Source organism: Sarcophilus harrisii, chromosome 2 (assembly GCF_902635505.1).
Source record: "Sarcophilus harrisii chromosome 2, mSarHar1.11, whole genome shotgun sequence".
NCBI classification, from domain to species: domain Eukaryota; kingdom Metazoa; phylum Chordata; class Mammalia; order Dasyuromorphia; family Dasyuridae; genus Sarcophilus; species Sarcophilus harrisii.
The window spans coordinates 235749606-235768922 of NC_045427.1; the positions used below are offsets into that span (position 1 = coordinate 235749606).

Sequence of the window (19317 nt, forward strand, 5' to 3'; positions counted from 1 at the left end):
TTGACTCTATGTGTGACAGTGTCTTTTGTTGGATTCCCAGGCTCACTGGGGTGAGAAAGGCTCAGAAGGATATTCCTTGAATGGTGATTGCTTTTTTCACAGCAGCTCAAACCAAAGATCTTAAAGTTTCATATTTTAGATTTTTTACAAATTGATTTAGGGCCAGAAGGAAATTTGGAGGCCATAGAATCTATTTCCTTTATTTTATAGATGAAGTAGTTGAGACCCAGAGAAGTTAAACTTAATCACACAGCTAGTAAATATTTGAGTCACAATTTGAAGGCCTATCCACAGGGTCAGGAGTGACCCTCAAATAGAAATGGGGGCTAAATAGTAGATAAAGATCCCTATGGGAGGCATATTAACATTATCTATTGTATTACCTATGGTATTATATTTTTATTCATTGTATTAATTATTTCTCAATTATATTTTAATCTGACTTGATTGACATTTAGGAGTATTGTAGTCACAGGAATGTTATAAACTTAGCTGGTAGTGATTAAAATAGTATGTGTGAAATAATAATGAGAAATTAATAGTGATAAAAGTATTATCATTGAATCTCTGGTTTTGTCTATCTGAAATTTAGTAGAGAAAACACAGGGGAACCAACCGAATGACATGAATCCAATCTTTTACCTTTAAGAATTAATTTTCTCCCCTGCCAAAATAGAACTCTTATTACCTACTTGATCATTATACCTTGAAGAGTCATATTGGCTAAGGCACAAGATTTAAAATCATGGCCAGAAAAGTTGAAAGCACTAACCAAATGCTGTGTAGTTTTATTTTTATTAAATGATTTATTTCAAGTAATACTGAACTCATGGAATCTGAATGCAACTTGAATCATATATATATATATATATATATATATATATATATATATATATATATATATATAAAACTTTCTTGATATTTCTTGCATTTTTTGTTAACATGGCTAATATGGAAATGTTTTTCATGACTTCACACATATAACTGATATCACATTTGTTGCCCTGACAATAGGTGCAGGAGGGGTGGAAGGGAAGAAGAGAATTTGGAACTTAAATTTTTTTTAATAACTTGAATTAGAAAAATTATACTGTAAAAATTAATTTTAAATAAATGACAATTAAATTTTAAAAATAAAATAATAGTAAGTATAAAAAAATAAACTTGCTTAGTAATAACTTAGGATCACAGGATCATGGAATTAGGGATTGAGGAAACTTTTAAGGTCATTTGATCCAACTACCTCATTTTACACATGAAGAAACTGAGACCGAGAAATCAGATGTCATGGCCAGTGCTACACAGGTGACAAGTGGTAGGGCTAGGATTTGAATCAGTCCCTCTGATTCTCAATTCATGAGACTATTTACTTATTTGCTTACTTAGGCATACTTCATACTCTATTGTCATGTGCTAAGGATTAAAACAGACAGAATGCTAAGGTTGGAATTATGAAGATATGCGTTCAAATATGGCCTCATACACTCATCAAATGAATGAACCTGAGCAAATCACTTAGTTCCTCTTTGCCTCAGTTTCTTCATCAGTAAAATGAAGATAATAATAGCACTGATCTTACAGAGTTATTATGAGGACCAAGTAAAATAATGTAGGTAAAATGGTTTGCAAACCCAAAAATCCTATTTAAATGGAATTATTATTAAATTAAATGGAAATTATTTATTTACAAGAAAAGTGCAGTCAAATTGCTATGAGAAATTTTATGAAAGGAAGAACCCTTTTAGCAAAGGGGATCAAAGAGCTGCTTTCTGAGGAGCTTCACCTGTGAAGGGGAGTCTTCCCAGACACAAGGAGAGTGCAAGGTCCTAAGATGTGAGCTGAAGCATCTGACAAACTTACCTTTGCAAAAAGCTGGAGGGATTCCAATGCAGAGAAAGTACTGAAAGGTCATAAGACTGGCAAGAAACCCACAGTATCTTGGCCAAGCCTCAGCAATTGCTTTCCTCCTCCGAAGACGTATCAAATAAATTAACAAGCAGATGTGGACCAGGGAATAAAAATCCATGCGTTGTCCTGTGACATTGAGAACAGCAACAAAGCACATCTGTAAGGCAAATATAAATTTAATTTAAAAACTGATTTTTAAAAATGTGAATTAATAGGAAGAGAACTCTTTCAGTGACAGAGCATAGAAGCTGTTGGGTTTTTAATGTTTCAGTTTCACTTAATAAACATCTATTAAGGACCTAAGATGCTAGGCACTAAATAGATCTGTGGATGGAGTTCTGGGTCTAGAGTCAGGAAGACCTGATTTCAAAACTGGCTTCAGACACTTATTAGCCAGGCAAGTTATTCAATCTCTGGTTGCCTTAGAAGCATCAACATGGCTCATTGGAGAGCATTGAGCTGGGAGTCCTGAAGAAACGAGTTCAAATTGAACCTCAGATACTATGTTATTCTAGATAAGTCAATTAATCTCTGTCTTAATCTATTGGAGAAGAAAATGGCAAACCATTTCAGTATTTTGCCAAGAAAACCCCATGGATGATGTGGTCCATGGAGTCACAAAGAGTTGGACACAACTGAATGACTGCACAACAACATGCTAGAGATGGTTGGAGAGAAGCCATGACTGAGAAGCAGCTTAATATACTGAAAGGGAGGGGTAGGGTCAGAGGGCTAAGTTCAAATCTTAACTCCCACCTTTACTGACTGTGTGATCTTGAACAAATTCATATAAATTAATATTCCAATTATAGATTTTACTGGATTCTTATATCTTATTTTATTTTTATTCTGAATTTAATGAACACCAAGAAGGTCATTTCCATATATAAAATAGAACAGAAAAAAATGAATTGTATAAGAAACTGCAAATCTCTATTAACATAGCTTGGTTTTTAAAAAGAAAAGTAATGTGTTAAATTAAAAGTGCAACTTTTTGACTTTTTTTCTTTTTTTGGCTGAGGCAATTGGGGACAAGTGACTTGCCCAGGGTCACACAACTAGGAAGCATTAAGTGTCTGAGGTCAGATTTGAACTTAGGTCCTCCTGACTTCAAGGCTGGTGCTCTATCCATTGCACAATCTAGCAGCCCCTAAATGTGTGACTTTTAACACTGTCCTGCTTCTCTGTGTTTCTGTTTCATAGGATTCTTGTAAAGAAAGGGCTTTGTGACTCTTAAAGCTTCAAGATCAACTTGGGGAGCTTGCAGTTTCATAAGGAAGGTAATAATAATAAAAATAGCACTTTAGAGTTTGCAAAGCACTTTGCAAATATTATCTCATTGGAACCTCACACAATTCTGAGAGGTAAGTGCTATTATTATCTTTTTTGCAGATGAGGAAACTAGGCAGAGAGAGGTTAAGTGATTTGGAAAGATGACAAGTTTACTTGTCTAAGAAACATTCAGTTTGAGATCACTCATAGGCAGCTAGAGGTATAAATTTGAAGAGTAGAAAAGACTTCTCCATGCTCACCCAGTTCATAATTGTCTGGGACAGAATTTAGACCTCTGTCTTCCTGATTTCAATTCTAGAGGTCTATCCACCATCCAAAGCTTCTTAAACTATAGTTCATGATCTTATTTGGGGTCATGTAAGTGAACGTGGGGAGGGATCTTGAAATTATGATTTATTATTAGTAAATGTTTGATTTGTACATCTATTTTATATACTTCTACGCTACTGTTGCATCAAAATTTCTTGAGCAAAAAGGAGTCATCAGTGGAAAAATTTTAAGAATCCCTGAACTGTACCAACAAAACTAAATTTAATTTCTTGGAGTTAAGAAATAACAGAAGTTAGTGAATTAGGTACTACCTAATATAGCAAATTTCTCTAAACATGATTTATATATTTAGGAGGCAAACTGGCATCCAGTTCTGTCCCAATCCTAGAGATTTATGCCAGAGATGCAGGAGAGGTGAACTAATGCAGCTGGAATGTAATCCTGACTCTGCTACATAATACCTATGTGCCCCTGGGTATATCAATTACCTCTCTTGGCCTAAGTTTTTCCATCAGTAAAATAAGGGGACTAGGTTAGATCAAGAGACTTTACTGTGGCTTCTGGGAATTTGCTTTAAAAAAAAATAGATAATTCTATTTCTATACAATTGTATATCTTTGTAATCCTTTGTATTTTATTTTGTGCATTTAAAAACATTAATCTAAGAATGGGTCTATAGATTCCACCAGACTGACAAAGACTGACAAACTTTAATATCCAAGATATTTTTAAAAAACAGAAACAAAAAAAAAAAAACTTTGGAGTCCCTGGATTAGATGATTCCTAAGGTCGCCTCTGGTTCTTATGGTCCATGTTCAACTTACAGGCAATAATGGGGACAAAAAGAGGGTGTCTTACCTCTAGCCCAAACTTATAGAAACCATAGTTGATGAAATATTTGATCATACTCAGTAACCCATCATCCAAGTGCTTTCTCGTGACACCATTAAAAATGGTGCTCAATAGGGGCTGTTTCAGCTGATTACAGTGTCGGTAGAATTTCTGGTGCCTGTACACAGTGGCTTCAATTGCCATTAATGCCAAGATGGTGAGATGATTCTGTAAAGTCAGAGTGATGGGGAGCTGGGAGTTAGCAAGGATCCTTTCCATTTGCCTAGCTAACTAAACAAAAAATCTGAACGTCACCTTCAGCCTCCATACCAGTTATCAAAATATTTCTTTTTGGGAATAAAATAGTTCATCTGACTTCACTTTAGCTCAAGTCACAGGAGTCCTCAAACTATGGCCCACGGGCCAGATGCAGCAGCTGAGGATGATTATCCCCCTTACCCAGGGCTATGAAGTTTCTTTATTTAAAGGCCCACAAAACAAAGTATTTGTTTTTACTATAGACTGGCCCTCCAACAGTCTGAGGGACAGTGAACTGGCCCCCTATTTAAAAAGTTTGAAGACCCCTGCAAGAGCATATTTTCAAAAGAAAACATATATTTTTAAATGTTTTACATGATATACACATAAAATCTATATCAAATTATTTATCATCTTAGGGAAGGAGAGAGAGAGAGAGAGAGAGAGAGAGAGAGAGAGAGAGAGAGAGAGAGAGAGAGAGAGAGAGAATTTTTTTAAAGGAATGTTAAAATTTGTCTTTAATGTAATTGGGAAAAATAAAATGCTATTTAAAATATTTATTTTTTGTGACCACTATTTGCAAGAGAAAGTGAATATTTCCAACAATGGTCTGTCAGGAAGCCAAAGAAGTTCTGAACATTTTCAATGATGGAAACATTTTCCAATGATTAATCTTTCCATTTTATAATTGATCTAGGAGAAAATGCTTAGTAAAATTATGACTATTGACAAGCCAAAAAAAATTTTAAACTAATGAAAATTGATTCTTTTACTTTGCTTAATTATATTTTATGTTCTTAAATCACCATACACAGAACTTGTATCCAATTTTATGTGCCATGCAACAACAACAAGCATGTATCTGGCTTTCAGAGTTGTAACTAGCTCTGTGCAATGAGGATGTTGCCTTAGGGTGCCAATTTGAGTGGAGGAGTGCATTTGACTATCTTCTAAGAAGTATTCTTCTCTTACAGTAACTATCATTCCTCTATTGTGAGGTATGATTACTCCTGACACACACTCCCCAAAGAACTTTCCATTCTGCTCCTGATTTTTTAGTCTGCCTTCCTTTCACCAACTCCCTTTCAGGCTTGGACCCATCTAGGAAAATACCACCTTTGTGCTACCATCCCCATTCTTCACGTCCCTTCTTACTGAACTTACCCCTTGGCCTAAGAACTCTTCATTCATCTAGTTATCAATAATACTTCTTGTAATAAATTTTGTTATAAAAACAGACAAGCATTTTAAAAAAGAATTCAGTAAGAGAGCATTTTTTTTCTTTCCTATGTGAGAGTAAACCATGTATAATAAAAGTACCAGATCTTTCCCCCAGATATTAACTGGTGAATGATGAAAAACAAATGTTCTCAAAGTTTAATGGGAGTTATAAATATCTTTCATTTTTCCATACAGATATAGGACATGGACATGAAAGGGTTTCTCTTATTAGATTATTTCCCTTTAACTATGCTACTCTTGAGCCAGTCATTCCAGAGCAATTTTAAAATAGGAACTAGCTCTTTAAGATAAAGAATGATTTTTTTTTTTGCAAAACTCAAAACATCCAGGAGTGTTACCCATCATCTGAAGCAGATTGAAAGCAGAGCTGCAGTCCAGATCTACTTACTTGCCAACCATAAATCTTATAAATATACTTTGCTTAGATTAACCTTCAAATGCCCTGAAAATTTTGAAATGCATCTTTTATTTGTAGACAAGGAGATGGTCTCTCTGCTCATAAGTGCTTCAGGATCTTTGTATTGTCCATTTTGTAAGTTTCTAGTCTGAGATCTGGAAATTAAAACAGTATTCTGTTGGGGCCTGAAACTTTTTACTTAGAACCCAAGCCAAGTTCCCATTTTTTTCCTTGCTTTACCTAATAAACTATCTTTAGTGTCCACTAACTACTTAATCTATTCTTGGTTTCCCAGTTTGCTACTGGAGGAGGAAGAGGAGAAAAGAAAGAAGAGGAAGAAGAGAAAGAGAAAAGGAAGAAGGAGGAATTGGAGAAAGAGGAGGTGGAGAAGAAGAAAAGAAGGAGGAGGAAGAAGAAGAGGAGGAGAAAAAGGAGGAAGAGGAGGAAGAAGAGAAAGTGATGGAGGAGAAAGAGGAGGAAGAGGAGAGGAGAAAGAAGTAGAGGAAGAAAAGAAAAAGAATACTAAAGTGTAATTTTTTTAGGCTACTGGATAGTTTCTCATCTACCTTTAGGCAAGGTAACACTTTGGTATCGCATTTTCTTAGTCCCCCAAGCCAATATGCTGGATCAATAGGGGAGATATATAAGAGAGAAACCTCTCGCAGCTCTTCTAGGTTGTCAGGTAGAAGAGTCCCATTCTGATACAACTCCTAGTAGAAAACAGAGAAGATAATGACATTTATTAGTTTACATCTTTACACAATACAGCAAGTATTTGAGATCATAGGGTCACCCTTTCAGAGGTAGAAATAACCTATTAGGCCATCTAGTCTACACCTTCATTTTATAGATAAGGGAACAGTTCCAGTATTTTTAAAGTAATTTGCTCAAGGTCACATGGGTAATAAACAACAGGAGACAGATTTGAATTAAGATTGAATTAAGGAGCTCTGAGTCCAGACATGGTGCTCTTATCACTGTGTCACACTCCTTCCTCTTGCTCATGTTACTCCTTCAAAGCAGAAGTGGAGGAGGAAGTGACCAGTGGAAAGAATATTGAACTGAGATTTAAGACATCTGCGTTCTAGTCTAACTTTGCCCCTAAATCCTATGTAATCTATCATCACCAATTTAGATCTTAATGAAGCCTTCCCCCATTTCTCCAAATGGAAGTAACTTCTCCATACTTATTATTTTCTAATATATATTTGTCTGAGTATATGTATCTTATATTACCTAAGTACCCTGATACCATGGGACTATGTCTAACTTATTTCGGTAGTTCTCCCAGTGCACCTATTGGATACTTAATAAATGTTCTTTGAATAACACATGGATCTTAGTTTCTTCTTCTGTAAAATAGTGGGGAACAGGAGTGAAATTTGACTAGATGATTTCCAAGTTTTAAGATTCTATAAGTCTATGAGTTCTTCTAACAGACCCTGCCTTTGCTGTCACTTAGGCTGTCCATCATCCATGTCCTGGGGATTTCTTTCAAGTAATAGTCTGAGAAAGTAACCCCTTCCTTTATTTTCCTACTTCTTTCCCCAGGAGTCAGGTAGCAATAGTATTACATCTTCAAATAAATTGCCTTAAGTATGCAAAAACTTCCTTACTCTTTGTATGAGAAATCATTCTCAAGAGATATGCCAGTTAGGTGACAGTGGCAGAGAAAGCTCTGGAGTTCGGAGCAGGACCTGAGCTCAAATGTGATCTCAGATACTTACTAGTTGTGTTACTCCGGGCAAATCACTTAACACTGATTGCATCCCAAAGGAAAAAGAGGAGAGGGGAAGAGACAGAGACACAAATAGAAACAGAAAGAAAGAGAAACAATGAGAGACAGAGACAGATATCGAGAGACAGTCAGAGACAGAAAAAGACATAAAAACACAAAGACAGACACACATGGAGAGACAGAGAGAAATATAGTACTTTACAATCTCCTCCTGATCTAATGCTCCAGATTATAAAGTCATTTCTAAAGTTTTTGTCAGTATTCTCACCTTAGTGCAATTTGATGAGTAGGTCAGAGGTTTGACAAACTTCAGTTGATACATCATTTTGCAAATGACCATCACACAAGCCCAAACTGTGCAGATATGTGATGCATACGGGCGCAATTTGGAATACGGCAATGCAAACACCCAGATGATGTAGAAAATACAATTCATGAAGGAAACCTGGAATAAAGATTTTGTTTAGTGTTGATTGGATCCTGTTTTCTATTTTGCTGTGCCTCTGAATACTCCTGCCTTTAGAAGTCCAGAGTCAAATGGTGGCTTTTAGGAAGGAGATAAGTATGTGTTTGAATATGTTCAACTGGTTTTCATCTTGAGATCCACCTGGTTTTCAAAGTTCTAAAAATCTAAATTCAAACTTCCACAAATTAGAGAAAAAAATGCTCCTTTGCAAGTCCCGTGAAAGGCAGTTCCATCTGGATCACTAACCTCCTGAAGAGTAATCCAGATGATCATAGTGGAAACAATCTTAATAATGTGTATTTCCAGGAATCTCCATAGTAACACTTAAGTTCCATTAACTATTTCTAGAACTTTCAGAAAACCAGTAGTTAACTTGTCAATCATCCAGTCACAATCTCTTGTTTCTTTCTCTGAAAAGGGAGAAAAAAAGCCATGACTTAGAAATACTATACTAAAATCTCATTAAAACTAATTGAAGCCATCAGTGAAAAGTCTGAATGGTGAGCTGTTTTTAAAGACATATCATTGAATACTTTGAAATGCATTTATAATACCAGAGTGAAGCTTATTAAACATTGTCAAAAAGAAGTTTTTTTTCAGCATACTTTAATGAATAGATCAGATGGGTTGTGGTTAGCAGACTGTTTGAACATAAGTGCATTTGAAGCGCTTAAAATGACTTTTTTCTCTTTAATAGATTAAACATTTTATTTAAATCTTGATGGAATTTAATTTTGCCTATTTGGGAAGCTCTTTGCAGAAGACGACAACAAAGAGCTACCTTATTTATGTTTATATTCTTCTTTCCCCCAGTTTCATACTACACTATTCATAGTACCAATCACTTACTGAATGAATGAATTTGCAAGCCCTTTCTCTATACATAGTAACAAAAACAGATCAGCCTTTTCCCTGTAAGAATTATCATATATTCCTAATTAGCAGGGTCTGACATAATGAGGTTTGTCCACATGTGTGACTAAAATGACTTTAATAGTATTGGGAGAGGGGGAAAAGCATTGAAGATGCTGGGGGATTATGACATTCAATTCATTGTTTCAGAGGCAGTATAATAGTTTTAATTTTTGCCTAATTAGCTCTCTGAATTAAATCTAGCCTCCGTTTATTTTCATCTGAAAATAAGATGATTGGCTGGATGAGCTCTAAAGTCTCTTTTAGCTCTAAAATTGTATCAGTACCTTTAAGCCTCACCCATCCTTGCCTATCAAAATATTATTCATTCACAGGGTTCCAAATCTCTAGTTAAAAGCAACTTCAAAGGTTATCTAATCCAATTCCCACATTTTATAGATGTGGAAATTGAGGCTCAGAGAAGGTAATTGATTTGTCCAGGATTCTACATCTAATAAATATCAAAGGATAATATTTGAATATAGGTCTTTCTGACTCCATTCTTCTATACCAGTCTTCAAAGTCCAGCTCAAACACCACCTGCTCCATAAAGGTTTCTTATCTCTCTGCCATGAGTGAGCCTCTTCTTCTCTAAACCATAGCATTTTATACTTCTTTAATAACAATTTATCAAATCCTATTATATGCTACACTTATTTTTGTATGGGTCTACCCAGACAGCTAAGTGACCCAGTGGACAGAGCTCTGGGCTTAAGATCTTACTGACTGTGTGATACTGGGCAAGTCATTTAATCTCTTCCTTTTTTTTCTGTTTTCTTATTTGTAAAATGGGAAAAATTATAGCATCTATCTCTCAGAATTGTTGTGAGAATCAAATGAGTTAATAGTGGAAAGGCATTTTGTACACCTCATATTAAAGTATTATATAAATGTTAGCTATTATTGTGCTTGTAAATTCCTTAAGAGCAGTACTATATCTTATTCATCTTTTTATTCTTCATGCCACCTCTCCTCTTACTCTGGAACTTGCATAAAAGGAGCATCCAACACTTATTGGTTAAATTAAATTGAATTTATTGAAAAAAGTTGAATTAGCCCAGCAACTTTGAATTGGTGAAATCTGATTGGGAATTTGATTGGGGGGTGAAATGGGATGGGGAAGAAGGGAACATGATTTGCTTATTTTTTTATACAAAATTAGTCATTTGTCTAAATGACCTGATCAGTTAACACTATGTTTATTGTGCCATCAATATGTAACAAAGGAAAAAATTCTGAATTTGGTGTTGGAAATAGTATAGTACAAATCCCATCTCTGTCAATTACTGTGTGACCTGAGACAATTAAGTGAAGAACCAAAGTTTCCTCATTTGTAAAAATGAAGGGGTTTGCTTTTATGACATCTAAGGTCATCTTCAGCTCTAAATTTATTATCTGAATACACATCCCAATGTCCTAATGACAGATATCAACTTCCTAGTACACTAAAGTATCAATTTGGCACAGCTGAGAACTGGAATCCTTAGAGAGTCATCTATGATCTATTCCAGAAGAAGATCAGCTCTCTAACCTGCTGGTCATTTCTGTTCTGGCTGCTCATTTTCCTCCTGCTTCTGGTTTTCATCCTCTGTGACAGTGTCTAGAGAGTTTGTGGAGGTCTGAGTTTCATCAATCTTTCCAGGCATCAGACTGCAATATACAGAAAAAGTGGTCTTAGGCTATTAAAAAAAAAAAAAAAAACAAAAACAAAAAAAAAACTACCGATTCATTTGCCAACTTCCTCATTTGTTGGCTTGGGTTTTTAAAGGTCACAAAGTAAATGGGTCCTCATCACTGGTAATGGAAGGAATGAGCTGATTTATCTATTCTTTAGAATTTTAAACTACTATGACCTGTTTCCATTAGCATTATACCGATTTAATCAACATTTTTCCACATGCAGGGGGAAAAAAAAAACCTGACTCCAAATTAGGAAATTGACCTGGCAACGTAGAAGAACTGAACTGTAAGTCAGAATATTCAATTCTGAAATAAAAATTATTAGCTTTTTGACATTAGACAAATCAATTAAACTCTTGGAGTCTCAATTTTTTGCATCTGTATAACAGGGAGGATAATATTTATACCAGGGAACTCTTCATTTTTTTTTTTTTTGTATATGTCATGGACCTTTTGACAGTCTATCAAAACCTATTGACTCCTCAGAATAATCCTTTTAAATGTGTAAAATAAAATTCATAAGATTACAAAGAAAATAAATTATATTAAAATATATTGATAAGAGAAATTCACAGAGCTCAGGTTAAGAGCCTCTGCACACTAGCTTCTCTCTGAGGTTGCTGTGCAGACCAGATAAATGATGATGAGAATTTTTGCAAACTAACTTATTGGGGCTATATGTAGCAGGTAATGTATCAAAGTGAACACAAGCCAGAGGAGAGGTTATTTATTTAATCCTCACTTATTATGAAGTTTCTGAATTGTTGCTTTCAGCCTAAAGAAAAGGAATAGTTTATCAAATATGTGCAATTTATTGGTTAATTCCCTTGTTTCTCCCTTTTAATCATTCCTCTGAGTTCTATTTCCAAATATTGCCAATTTTTCCATCCCCCTCCAAGGTACCAGTTTCTCAATCTCACGCCATATAAGAAAAGACTATAGAAGAGAAAATATTTTTGTACATAATAATATATAATATTATATTATTAATATATTACAATAATTAATATAATAAATAATAAATTACATTTGTTATGAGCTCCTATGGCATTGTCAGCCTATATGGAAGACAGAAGGATGTAACTTGTGATTGTGTGATCTAAGCCAAAATTTTCTGATGATCATTGCCATGGACCCCTCCCCTGATTTTGCTCCTGTTAAAGTCTTACACATGGAAACAGTGATATGCAGCTAAGAGTTGAATGAGAATCCCTCAGAAATTGATTATCTCAGCCCCCCTTTCTTCCCTTTGACCATTTGTTTATTAGGGAATATTTTTGTTCTTATAAAACTTTAACAATACTTTCTTTTGCCTTCCACTCCCCCTTTCAGTTTCTTTTTAATGTGTTATCTTCCTCCATTAGAATGTAAGTTTCTTGAGTGAGGGATTGTCTTTCTTTTTGCTTATATTGGTATTCCCAGGCACAATGCCTGGCACATAGCAGATGCCTAATAAATGCATAGTTACTGATTGACTGAGACAGCTGGTTAGAAAGTTTCTACAGAGGGTTAAAAAAAAAAAAAAAAAGAAGAGACTTACACATTTGCCAGGAGATGTACATCATTTTCAATTGTCTTATTGCTAAGAAATACAGAACAGTTATATTGTAAACGAATGCTATAACAAATGAAATTATAATACAATGATAACCTGTTTCAGAAATACTCCCACTCCCCTTCTATAGAATAAAATGCGAGAGCTAGCATGAGGAAATATTAACTTTTTTCAGGTCAAGAAGACAGTTCTACAGTCTGGGAACCATAAGACCCAAAGTTGAGTTCTATCTCCAGAAGCTTGTTCTGCATTCACCAGTAGGTTTTAAATGGATTCTCTGTTAAGATGGAGTTACAGCCTACCATGGTCACTCAAAGTGAGCTCTGGGATTCTTAGGTAATGAACTTCCTTTTCTCTGTAGAGGAGAACAGCTTCTTGGGATCTCCCCCACTGGGCTCCCCAGGCTTACTATCTGAATAAAAGGAAGAAATCAAGTGGGGAAAATCATGTGTAATGAAGAGCAGTGGCGTTTGAAGAGAGAAAACCAATGTGTTTTTAGCACTGAGCCTGGGATTGAGTTCAATTCCTACCTCAGACACTTAGTAACTGTGTAACTCTGGGCAAGTGGAGATAGTAATAGCACCTACTTTCAAAGATTGTAAGGCAAAATGAGGTAATAGTCACTGATGAGGTCCCCAATGGTAAGTTGGACCAAGAGAAACTAAAGAATTGATCTGGGAGGCAAGCAGGGAGAAGTTATTGCTAGAGATCAGTTTAACTCCATGGTCCCACCCTCTGGAGGGTCCTCCAAGTCAGAAACCCAAGTTATGTCAAACCCCTGAGACACACCCTCTGTAAGAGTCTTAGGCAGTCTCACCTTGCTACGCCATCCCAGTCATGTCCCTGAGGTTAAATTTTCCCTATAAAATCTACTTATGGGTCATCTCATGGTGCTGTCTTCCTCTGGGTCAGTCTAACAAGGCACTCTGCCTCCTTGTGTCTTTCTCCTTAACCCTTGTCCATGCCATGGGATATCTCCTCTAACTCCACGAGGCTTCTCAAGCCTACTCCTCCTCCTTATAGCTAATTAACTCTTTTAGGGTATTAACTCCCTTTTAGGACTTAGCCTGCCAGCTAACAGCATGCCCCAATCTCATAGTGCTCCCTTTCCAATAAGTAATTGTTAAGTTCCAATGAGGAAGCCATCTTTCATATGCTCTCCCACTCTATTCATATTTACCATTCCTGGTGTCTATTGTATCCCTTCATTTTGTCTGTAACTTATTTCCCTATGTAAATCTACTTTTTGCCAAAGAGAATGGTCATTATGAATTCTTCACATGACTGAACCCTAACTTTTGGCAGCTATCATCATCTGGTATCTATATGATCAACATTAGTCATAAAGCACTTTGACAACCATAAAGAGTTGTATTAATGCTAGTTATCTTTAGCCTGATATTGTCTATCTTTTCTATCAAGCTAGTTATGTTTTTAATAAAGTTAAAAATAGGAGTACAGAAAAGATAATGAATAATTTACAACAAAAAAGAAAAAAAGGAAAAACCCATCTTCCCCAAGCCAGAAGATAAATAACAATTCTGTTATCACTGAGTTCTCCCTCCTTAAATTTTCTCCTATTTATTTATCTGTGTATTTCTTGTATTCTGTTCCTTATTTCAATAGAATATGAACCCCTTAAGGAGCTATTTTATTTTTCTTTTTGATTTTCCAACACCTGGCTTAGTGCCAAGCATAGAGCAGGCACTTCATTATTAGCAAAATGAATGTAATGAAATGGAATATGTTTATATGTTGGGGAAGAGGGGGCAGAGAGGAGCAGTATTCCTAATTGAATTTCTAGAGTGTAGATTCTTTGCATATATGTTGAGATGTCCAGTGCTGCCCTGATAAATGAAAGTACCTGTCAGGTGTGCCTTCCAAACTGATTGCAGTATTATTCAAGCTGGTGATCTTGAGAAAGTCTTCATTAAAATAATGCAACTGAAGGATGCACGCCAGAAGAAAAGCCGCAGGAAGCATAATCCTTGCAAACAGCTCTACTGTATCAAACCGCTCTAGTCCTATATCTCTTAACCTGAAAGGATAAGAAGGAAGAATCATTTGAGCAGACCTGGAGTGTCATGCTGGTTTTTCACCCCATAAAGTAAGAACATCTGACCTGTACATCTATTATTAGCACTTTTTATTGATGACTCCTCTCTTATGAATGATGAATTAATTCAACTCTCCTGCTAAATACTCCCACTCCTACTATATCTTCATATAAAATAACTTCATTATAACCCATTATATAATCCACTATGACAATCCAATTAATCCAGAGTATAGTCAATACATTGCCCCCTCCCAAGTCTCAAAACCACTCAATAATATCACTTGGAGTTTATAACATTATTCTTTTTTTCTTTATATATATATATTTTTAAATGGATGTTATATTACATCACAACATATCATATTTCCCTCTATTCAGATAATCATTGCTGTAATAAATAATTATAAAAAGGAAGGCAAAAAACAGTTCAGGTTAATTAACCAATATTTCAACTTAGACAGCATATAAAATGTTCTGTGTCTATAAATACCTCCCATCTCTGCAAAAAAAAAAAAAAAAAAAAAAAAAGAATTTTCTTTTTTTTTTCTATCATGACATTAACTGTTTAAGGGTAAGAGTGGGCAGAGGGCCAATCTTGATCATTTAAGTCACACAGTGTATAACATTATTCTTATAAACTCAAGATCTCTTATGTTGTTTCACCCATTATTGAGTTTTCTCAGGACAAATTAGTGATATATTTCATGGTGTGCCTGTATTCCAGAATCTATGGCTGGGACAAGGTAAGGCAATGATTTTTTTTCTTCTTTGCCTCTCACTGCCTTCTGAGAGAATAGAGAAGCATGACATTATCACATCCCAAACTCCTGACAGTATAGAGCAGACACATTCACAAGTCAGGAGAAAAGGAGAGGATGTAGCCCAAGCTGTGATTCCCAAATGTTAAACAAAATGTCATGCCTGGATCAAATAAAACAGTTCACCAGAGTAAACCAATCCAAAGACTAGGAATGGGAAACTGAGGCTGGGATAAATAATCCAAAACTGGAGGGATGGGGAAAATCTGTATGAAGCAGGGTCAGGAAACAATAATAAGACATTAGTATATCAAGGAATGAGCAAACGAAAAGTTATTTTATGTCAAGTCTTAGGCCTTTGTTGTGTCCCTTTATGATGGCAGTATGATAGCCCCAGCTGCTTCTTGCTTAGCTACGTCAGGAATGCTGGGGATCCAAACAATAAGGAGCAGAAGTGGAGGGGGGGACAAGGAGAAAGACTGGGCATTCTCTGCTGGGATAGGTGGCTATGCAGGAGGGCTTCCCTGTGGCTTGGCTGTTAAGAATAATTGGGACATGCTCAGCTCATGGCTTTGATGCTTCTACTCTGACCAGCTGAAGCCAGGACATTTAAGGGAATCAAATTGTGGCATATGATTGTGATGGAATATGAAATAAGAAATGATGAATTCATCTGAGCAGCTTTTTTTCTCTTTTTTATAATTATTTGTTACAGGGATGATTATCTGAATGGAGGAAAATATAATATGCTGTGATATAATACAATATTTGTGATAAATATTAAAAGACAAAAAGAATAATGTTATAAACATCCAAGTGATGTGGTTTTGAGATTTGGGAGGGGGAAAAGAATTGGCTATACTCTGGATTAATTGGGTTATTATATTGGATTATATAATGGGTTATGATTCATTATAATTGATTAATTACATTATTTTGAAGTTATGTTGCCTTATAAAGGTTAAGTTTCTAATCATCTCTATTCCTGTATTTAGAAAATATGAAAAACTTGAAAGAAATAGTGAGAGGAGCAAAAGGAGCAGAAACAAAGGAACATTGTATACAGTAACAACAATATTGTTTAAAGAATGACTTTGACTGAATAAATTATTTTGACTTTTACAAATACCCAAATTAACTATGAAGTATATATAGAACAATTTTATATATATATATATATATATATATATATATATATATATATATATATGAATGTGGGGAGTTGTGTGTTTAATGGTAGACCTCTCTAATGCAGGAAAAAAAAAAGAAAAGAAAAAGAAATTTACATGGTGGTTTTGTTGTATAATTGAAAGGAGTAACAAGTTGTGCATAGCAAATTTTCAGTTCCATGTGCAGCCATCTTTTTTATTATATTATCTTATGGAAATGCTTGTTTTACACCTGAATTTAAAATGAAATAAAATAACAAACAAACAAACAAACAAAAGAAATCACAGCTAGCTTACTGTGTTGAAGGCCTTTTCTTGGAAATAGTATCAACAAATTACAATGCTTGTGTCCTTGAGGTTTTGGCTGAATATCTCTATGTGCCTGATGTAAATAATCCCAAATCCTACTTTGAGGAAGGGCTGTGATATAAAACTAGTTATTCCTCCCCTACAGTGAATTGTGCCTGTATGGGGAATAATTGGATCCTGGTAGGCAAGGGTTGTCAGTCTGACCAAAATGGGCTTTGTGCTGTACATCGCACAACATTTCATCTCTATGTCTTTGCTTAGCCTGTCCATGCCTCAGATGCACATCTTTCTCACCTAGAATCCCAGGTTCCAGTTTTTCTTCAAAGCTCATAAAGGTTTTTCTGATCTTCCAGCTGCTAATTTCTCCTCCCCAAATTACATACATACATGCACATACATGATATGTATACACATACATATATCTCATGTGTGTATATATTTAAATATATATTTATATACTTACAAATATATATCTAAATATATTCATTGTCTCTCCCTAAAGAATGGAAGCTCTTTAAGAGCAGATCTTATTTTGTTTTTGTCTCTGTATTTCTAGTACCTCAGCCATAGCAGAAGCTTAATAAGTGCCAAATGATGGATTGATTGACTCTGATGCTGGGCCAGAAGATTTTTATCTTCAGAGACAAAATGAACCTTTTTTCTGGATAGAAGCTGAGTAGAGTTTCTATGTGTTTTGTTTCCGAGTCCCTAAGGAAGAAGCCTAGCAACCCAGGGTAGAATAAAGGGAATTGGAAAAGTCACTCCCCAGGCCAGGGCCAATTGCCTGTGGAGCTTGCCAAAGAGCTGAGTAGTTCTCAGAACTGCAGTGCGTGAAGCTGGCATGCACAATACTTTCTATATCAGTGAAAATTACTGGGTTCTAAGAAGCAATTGCTTTGTTCTCCTTTTAGGTTAACACTTCAAAATAAAGAGAGTAGGAAAAGTGTTGATTTAATTCTGATTTAACTTCAACCACCATCTCCCAAACCTCCACAGTTCATGGAGGTTCAATATTCTGGGATTCTTAGTCTCAATATATTGATAACAAACACAACCGGGAGTTGGAGTGAGCAGGGTTGCTCCAAAGGGGCAACACTGTGGTTGATGGTAGTGGACCTCACAAATAGGATGATTTTTTTTTATTATTGAATATATTTTCATGCCCAAATGTCACTCTCCCTTGTCACATGATGAGTCAAGTCATACATGTTCCAGGGATGACTCACAGATCTCAGATTTGGTTAAGAACACAGGATAGAAGAGAGGAGGAGAAGCACAATTTTCCAACTTTGCTATTCTTGTCCCAGATCTGCCCACAAACTACAAAGATAAAAACTCTTACCCCTCTTCTGACAGCCCCAGTGTGTGGATTAAAAAGCCAGAAATGGTTTTAAACTGGTAGCCATAAACAGTAATAAGAACTACCATGGAGTAAGAGACCACAGCCTTCCAGAAATACTTCAAGTTTCGTCTCTAACAGTCATAGTGAATCTGTAAGCAGATACATTGTGTGAGTTAGTGAAGACTGCAAGATATTAGGGACACTTAGGACAGCCAGAGGCAGCTTGTACAGGAAATGCCCCCAAGCACTGACAGCCAACAGACAGCTGGAGCACAACTAAGCAGCTTCTTCCACAAGAGGCAGCAGAATCCTGGATTGTCAAAGGATGACAAACTGTCACAAAACATGGTGAGGAATCTTGATGTTTCTTTAAAGTCAGAGACTCAAAAAGCTATTCATTTGATTCTCAACAAATAATACTATATCTTTTGAACCTGGAGTTATTGCTTCTTCATACATTTATTGAAAGTAGAAAAGTTGAAATTTATTAGAAATTTCTGTCCCTGTCCCTGTCCCTTGCTTTTTGTCCTGTCTTTGATGTTCTCTACCCATTTCTCTCCCTTTCTGTCTGTCTCTGTCTCCATCTCTCTTCTCAGTCTCACTCCCTCTGTTTTTCTCTATCTCTATCTTTGTCTTTCTTTCTGTCTCTGTCTCTATCCATCTGCCTCATTCTCTGTCTATCTCACTCTTAGATTATACCCATTTTATTTCTAATCTCCATGCTGATGATCCTGGGTAACTTCCCATTACCTTTTTTTTTCCTTTTTTTTTTAATAGTACTTTATTTTTCTAAATATATGTAAAGTTTTCAACACACATTTTTCTTAAAAAAAGCTTCGTGTTCTAAATTTACCTTCCCCCTTCCCAAAACAGTAAACAATCTGATATAGGTTAAATATGTGTAATCCTTTTAAGCATATTTCCATATTTGTCATGTTATGCAAGGAAAAAAAAGACCAAAAAGGGGAAAAAAACATGAGAAAGAAAAAAATCAAACAAACCAACAAACAAAAAGGTGAAAGTACTATGCTTTGATCCACATTCGGTCTCTATAGTTCTCTCTCTGGGTGTGATTGACATTTTCCATCCCAAGTCTGTTGGAATTGCCTTGAATCACTGCATTAGATAAC

At 35.5% G+C, this 19317-nt stretch overlaps 1 protein-coding gene across 1 annotated transcript in view; it reads right to left on the reverse strand.

Annotated features, from left to right (window-relative positions):
• Positions 1–19317, reverse strand: part of LOC100930928 (piezo-type mechanosensitive ion channel component 2-like) — a 101279-nt gene that overhangs the window by 53669 nt on the left and 28293 nt on the right. The window contains 8 exon segments of the mRNA XM_031949270.1: positions 1861–2065; positions 4330–4554; positions 6784–6906; positions 8206–8382; positions 8650–8813; positions 12853–12905; positions 14415–14588; positions 18188–18336. Coding sequence (XP_031805130.1) covers positions 1861–2065; positions 4330–4554; positions 6784–6906; positions 8206–8382; positions 8650–8813; positions 12853–12905; positions 14415–14588; positions 18188–18336 — 1270 coding nt within the window.